Genomic DNA, 6,406 nt, shown 5'->3' with positions numbered 1-6,406 from the left:
CAGTCCCTGGCACCACCCATCACAGACATACAGCCCCTGGCACCACATAGCTATGAATGTACATCCTCTGGCACCACACACCATGGATGTACAGCCCCTGGCACCAAACATCATGGACGTACAGCATCTGGCACCGCACAGCCATGGGTGTACAGCCCCTGGCACCAAGCACCATGCATGCACAGTTCCTAGCACCAAGATCTTTGGACTTAAAGCCCCTGGCACCCCACATCATGCACATCCCTGGCAGCACCCATCATGGGCTTACAGCCCCTGGAAACACACACCAAAGATGTACAGACCCTGGAACCACAGACCATGAACATACAGCCCCTGGTACCACACCCCACAAATGTATAGCCCCTGGCACCAAGCACCATGCATGCACAGCTCCTGGCAGAAGTTCCATGGTCTTACAGCCTCTGGCACCCCACATCATGGATGCACAGCCCCTGGCACCACGCACCATGGACATACAGCCCCTAGAATCACACACCATGGACACACAACCTCTGGAACCACACACCATGGACATATAACCCCTGGAACCACACACCATGGACATATAACCCCTGGCACCAAGCACTATGGACATACAGCCCCTGGAACCACTCATCATGGACATACAGCCCATGGCATGACACACCATCAATGTCCAGCCCCTGGCACCACCCACTATGGACATACAGCATCTGGCACCACACAGCCATGGGTGCACCACACAGCATCTGGTACCACACACCATGGACATACAGCCCCTGGCACCAAGCACCATGGACATACAGCCCCTGGCACCACACAACCATGGACATACAACCCCTGGCACCAAGCACCATGGACATACAACCCCTGGAACCACTCATCATGAACATATAACCCCTGGCACCAAGCACCATGGACATAGAGCCCCTGGCACCACACAACCATGGACATACAACCCCTGGCACCAAGCACCATGGACATATAGCCCCTGGCACCACACAACCATGGCCATACAACCCCTGGAATCATACACCATGGACATACATCCCCTGGTACCACACACCGTGAACGTCGACCATCATGTGCAGACCACAAACTTCCCCTTCCCAGCAGGAGCTCAGCAGGGGCAGCCGAAGCTCGATCGCCCGGGCCCTGGTCGGTGGTGTCAGGGCCAAGCCAGGGGCTTTCTCTGCTCCGGACGGATCATCTGAATGCAGCCCCGCGGCTCTGGAGTGAGGGACAAAACCCTCCTGCGCGGCCGCCGTGGCCGGGCTCCAGTGTGGGGGTTGGCTGCCACCCCCAGGGCGGCCAAGCGAGGAAGGCTTTTGTCATGGGCACCTTTTCTTCCCATCCCCAAGGCGCCGCGGTGGCGCGGGCAGCAGCCACGAAGCCCCAGGGAGGAAATCCAAGTGATAAAACTCTGCAGGAATGGGGCAAACTGGGGTGAGTGGGTCTCTGCTCCCTTCCCGTGCCTGGCTGGACCAGCGTGCTGGCACCAGGAACGGGATGTGGAGAGGGTTAAACTCTGCCCATGGGTGATGTCCTGAGGTGCCCGAGTCCCATGACGGCAAGAGACTCTCAGCCATCAAATCTAGGGCTTGAGGTTGGATTTTTGGCTTGGTTTTTTTTCTTATTTTCCACAGATGGAAAATCTTTTGACCCACACGTCATGAGGGAAAATCTGGGAGCAGGACTAGGGAAGGGCAGCCAAAAAGGTTGAAGAGGAGGAATGGCAGAGGCTCAATTGTCTCTGAGACCTCAGAGCTCAGCAGATGCCAGGGATGGACCGAGACAAAGGCACGCACGCATGTGGCAGGGACAGCTAACCTCCATTTCCGTGGAAAACCAGGGGGAAAATGGAGCCAAAGTCTATTTTGGGACAGGAGCGATCTTTCTTTCTCCCCTGAGCTCGGCCCTCCTTTCAGAGGCGGCTCCTTGAACGTGGGGGGTCAGCAGGATTTGGGGCTGCAGCACCTGGTCCAGGGCGCAAGGCAGGAGATGCTGCGAGGGGACGGTCGTGGGAGGGGGTCCCTTCTCATCTCGGAAGAGGGGCTTTCTCCTCCGCAGCCCCTCGTCCCCTCCACGTGACTGTTACTCATCCCGGCTCCCAAGGTGCCCTGCCAGCCCGCAGCGAGCCGGAGGAGGGGGGAGCAGAGCGGTGGCTTTCCAGGGATGCTCAGCTGCAGAATGAGTCAGCAGCCGCCGGCACAGCCTGGCCCCGCTCCAGCCCCATCCCCACCAATGCAAAGGGCTCCGGACACCCCGCTGCCGCCCCGGCTGCCGGGCGGACCCGCAGCCACGGTTCGCTTGTGGCTGCGCCGTGTCCGTCCCCCCCCCGCGGCGCTGCAAACTGGCGCTGCGTCCAGGATTCCTCCCCACCCCCGCGGGTGGGTGGGGCGCGACCATCGGAGGGGTCCCCGGAGCTGGGCAGTGCCAGGGACATGCCGGCTCAGGGTATGCAGCGGGAAGAGCCCGGCAGCCTCTAGGCAGCAGCCGCTGGCAGAGCTTAAAGGGCCGGAAGCAGGTGGGGAGAGCGGGGCGGGGAGGGGTCCCTCCAGCTGCCAGAACCCCCCGCCCCCCACCCCAGCAGGGAGAAAGGGGCTCCTTGTTGCAGGGCTGGGCTGTGGGAAGTGTCTCCGGTCCGCGGGAGCCCGGGGAGGGTCCCTGGGGAGATACAGTCCCGCACGGAGGGGTGGGGATGGGAGCAGACCCCGCAGGAACCCTCCAGGGACACGTGAGCATGTGCACCCCCCGGTAAGTGTGTCACACACACACGTGAAGGTTTGCACGCCCTTCCCCGGCTGTGGGGCTCCGGTGGGGAAACTGAGGCACCAGGTGGGACAGAAGCGTGGGGCGGATGACGGGGGGGTCCCAGACTTCAGCGCTGCTGCTCAGGTGGGACCCAGCCCTGCTGCCGCTCACCAGCAAACTCGCATCTCGCCGTTCGCAGCGCAAGATCACGCGATCTCCCAGTTTTCCCAGCCTAAATCCATTCCCTGAAAAGCGGGGTATCACCCTCTCTCTGTGCCCAGAAGCTGTAAAAGGCTCCGGGCTGGGGCAGAGGGAGTTTCTCCCACCCCCCGGCAGCCAAAAGGAAGAGCAACAGGTTCTGGGTTGGGCTGAGGCGGGAGAAGTCGGCGTGACGGGAGCAGCAGTCCCTGGCAGGGATGCTCAAGGGCAGCCCCTTCGTCCCGGGGACGAAATGCTCTGGCTGCGGGAGGGGAAGCGGATTGCGGCAAACGGCCCCCACCTGGGGCACCCCACGGGGAACCTGGGGTTCACACTGGGGCTGCTCGGCTGGGAAGAGCCATGAAAATCCTGAAAAATTTTCCCCCGGGCCCTCCCGTCCCCCTCACTGGGACAGAGCCAGAGATTGGAGCAGAGAGAGCTGGGGGAGGACAGGGAGACCCGGCGGTGCCCTACAGCCACCCCAAACCCTGGGCTCGTCCCCAGCCCCCTGGGAATGGGCAGTTTTGCCCCTAAACCCCTCCCCCTCCACGGGGAGTAGCGACACGGCAGTGCAGGAGCCGGACCCCTGCCCAGCTCCGTGCCTCAGTTTCCCTTTCCACTGCTACCCTGACTGCAGCCTCCTTGGGACAAGGACCCCACGAGAGACTCTGCAGGACAGACGGGGAGGGCTCCTCCGTGACGGGACACCCCAGATCCATCCTGAATCCCTGGCCCCTCTCCCAAAACGGGGGTCCCGTGGGAGCAGCCCGGTAAATCACCCTTATCCCCAACCCCTTCGAGCCCCGCTGCGGGACGGGCTGGGCTCCAGGCTGCAGCAGCCGGGCAGTACCAAAGTCCTTTCTCCATCCAACTTCGCAAGAGCCCCCCCTAACCCCGCTCTGCCTCCGGCGCTGCGGAGCCGCTTCAAGCTGATCCCTTAGAAAAAAAACTTGCAGCGCGGTGCTGTGCTCGGGGGCGCCGGTGACAAGGACAAACCTCCCCGAACCGGCACCGCGGGGACCCCCAGGTCCGAGCATCCCCCCGCTGCAGGGCAGGAGGATGCCCTGTGCCCCCCGCGGGGAAAAGCACGGGGGAAGCTCTGGGCATCCCCACGCCGGCTCAGCTCCCGTCTCACTTTCCGCCCGTGGGGAGGTGAAATGCGATCCTGAGATGAAAAGCGCAGTACGGCAGCGCCCCGGGGACACCGCAGCGCCCGGGGCCCCGCCGGCCCCGCACCCCTGGGGGACATCGCCGGCCCCACGCGCTCCCCGCATCCCACCTGGCTCCGTGCGTGGCGGCAGCCCCGCGGCGGGGGCCCCTCTGTGCGGCGGGGGGAACGGGGGGTCCCCTTGCCCGGGGTCCCGGTGCGGGGCTGAGCTGCGGCTCCTCCGGGGCAGCGCGGGCAGCGGGCGGCAGCAGGTTGGCAGGACGGCTGGGAAAGAGCTGCACCAGGCATAAGTGCAGGCACCGAGAAAAGAGGCTTCTCTGTGTGTGTGTGTGTCCGTGTCCTCCACTCTTCTTTTTTTTTTTCCTTCCCCTTTCCCTCCTCCTTTTATATTTATTCCTTCCTCTAATTAAGAAGGGAAAAAAAAAAAAAAGATATTACCGTGTTGGCAGGCGCCTCGTCCCTCCCCGTCCCTCCCTCCTGGCAGCTGGCAAGCCCCGCACGAGAGGAGGATGCTCAGCCCGGGCACGGTGTTAACCCAATGCAGCAGAAGTGGGTGAGCATCCGGCACTGGGTCCCCCGGACCCTGCCGGAGATGGGGAGTCCCCCTGCCACAGACCCCACCATGGCACGGGAATGTCCTTGGGATGGTTATTCCTAATATTTGGCAGCTTCAGCAGGACGGAGAGTGGACCACAGGCGGGGGTCCCAGTACCCAGCGGAGGCTTTATTATGCAAAAGCCCCTTCGCTGCGAGGCCACAGTGGGTGGAGGCACCATCCGGGGGCCGGAGGGACCCTCCGCCAGCCCCAAAAGTGTGTTGGGAGCAGCCAGATCCCACCTCCTGACACAGCACTCACAGCCAAACTTGGTCCAGCAGAGAGACACGCCGTGCCTCAGTTTACCCGTCTGCGTCTGTGTCAGGGTTAATTTATGCCAGGATAATTTATGCATCTTTAGGCTTGAATGCTTGTTCCTGGAGGGATGTGTGGGGACCTGGGCAACCAGTGGGGTCCTGGGGCAGCTGGAGCCCCTCATCTGCAGACCCAAGCCCCTTGGCAGAAGGGCAGCTCTGGTATTGGGGCTTTTTTTAGCCAGATCTTCCTCAAACTTTCCCTGGCACGGAGCACCCCCTGCCCGGGGGGGGCTGGCACGGAGCCTGCCAGGGAATTGCTCGGGTGAATTTGCAGAAAGCCGCAGTTCCTGAGCAGAATTAATCACTCGTCGCCCTGGGAAATAATTGCAGGCGGCAGAGACGGTCTCGTTAGCGGAGCAGTTGGGTGGGGGATGCGAGTCCAGCGGGTGATGCTCCTCCGGTGGGGACACACACACGCCGCAGGGCTCTGCCCTCCAGGCTCTGCCCTCCAGGCAGCTGCATCGTGGGGCAGGGCTGCAATGGGCACCGGGACGGGCAGGGGGGAAACCCACAGGCTGGCTCAGCCTCTGCCCCCCAAAAACCCCACCCATGAGGTCACATCCTGCACCAGGAGCTTTTGTGGGAAAGGGCTCGAGGCCGGGGGAACCGCGGAGTGCCTGCTCAGCAAGGAGCATCTCCCATCCTAATTGGGAACAAATGTTCCCGGCGTGGCTGGGGTTTCCTTGCTGGCTCAGAGCAAATCTTCCAGGGCTGCTGATCTGCCAGCTCCTTCCCTCCTGGTCCCTCCTGGCCATTGGAATCTATGGAGCAAAGCCCTTGGGACATCCAGCTCCTGGAACAGGCAGGGGAGAAGGGAGAGGAGTAAGACAGCAGCAGGGATTGTCTAACCCTTGTTAGACACCAGAGAATACCCATCCCTGCCTGCAGACCCATCCCTGCCTGCAGCTCCAGAGATGCAGGGAGCCTCCCAGCCCTTCCCATGGCCCCAGGCCCAGCTCCAGCAGCCAAGGGCATGGAAAGGGCTCCCAGCCTCATGGGGACCCCCACAGCTGCAACCCCCCCCCCAGTCCCAGCTGTGTCCAGTCTGGAAGGGTCTCAGTGCCCAGCTGTGCTTCCTCCTCCTCCTCCTCCTTCTCCTCCTCCTCCAGCCCTGCTTGAAGTCACGTACCAGCTGCTGCCACGCACCCTGTGCCAGGCTCGACAGCACCCACCAGCCCCCACCCTCAAGCAGCAGGGCTGGGGCACCCTCAAACCTGCTGCCCCCCAAACCTCTGCTGCTGCTGAATGGCCACCCCTGAGCACCCCACGGGGACAGGGTGACACAGGGACAGACATCCCCCTTCCAGAGGGTCCTGATCCCGAGCACCTCCCAGGGACACAGACACCCCCATCCCAGGGGATCCTGACACCCAGAATTCCCCAGAGACATGGATA

The 6,406-nt window shown here is 62.6% G+C and overlaps 1 protein-coding gene across 5 annotated transcripts in view; it reads right to left on the bottom strand.

Annotated features, from left to right (window-relative positions):
* Nucleotides 1-4,441, bottom strand: part of BCAN (brevican) — a 17,119-nt gene extending 12,678 nt beyond the window's left edge. Inside the window, exon 1 of one of the 5 annotated variants that reach the window (XM_027667695.1) lies at nt 4,211-4,441. Coding sequence is in view for 3 of the 5 variants with exons in the window: in XM_027667697.1 (XP_027523498.1) it covers nt 1,046-1,064 (19 nt within the window). In the remaining 2 variants the exon portion in view is untranslated. Of the gene's footprint in view, nt 1-1,045; nt 1,474-4,210 lie in introns of those variants that run through there. The other 4 variants (XM_027667697.1, XM_027667694.1, XM_027667696.1 and 1 more) reach the window with 4 other exon arrangements.
* Nucleotides 4,442-6,406: the final 1,965 nt, after the last annotated feature.

Source organism: Corapipo altera, unplaced genomic scaffold (genome assembly GCF_003945725.1).
Source record: "Corapipo altera isolate COAL_440 unplaced genomic scaffold, ASM394572v1 106, whole genome shotgun sequence".
Classification (NCBI taxonomy): Eukaryota; Metazoa; Chordata; class Aves; order Passeriformes; family Pipridae; genus Corapipo; species Corapipo altera.
Note: the sequence above shows the minus strand (reverse complement) of the source record. Positions and strands in the feature narration are given on the sequence as shown.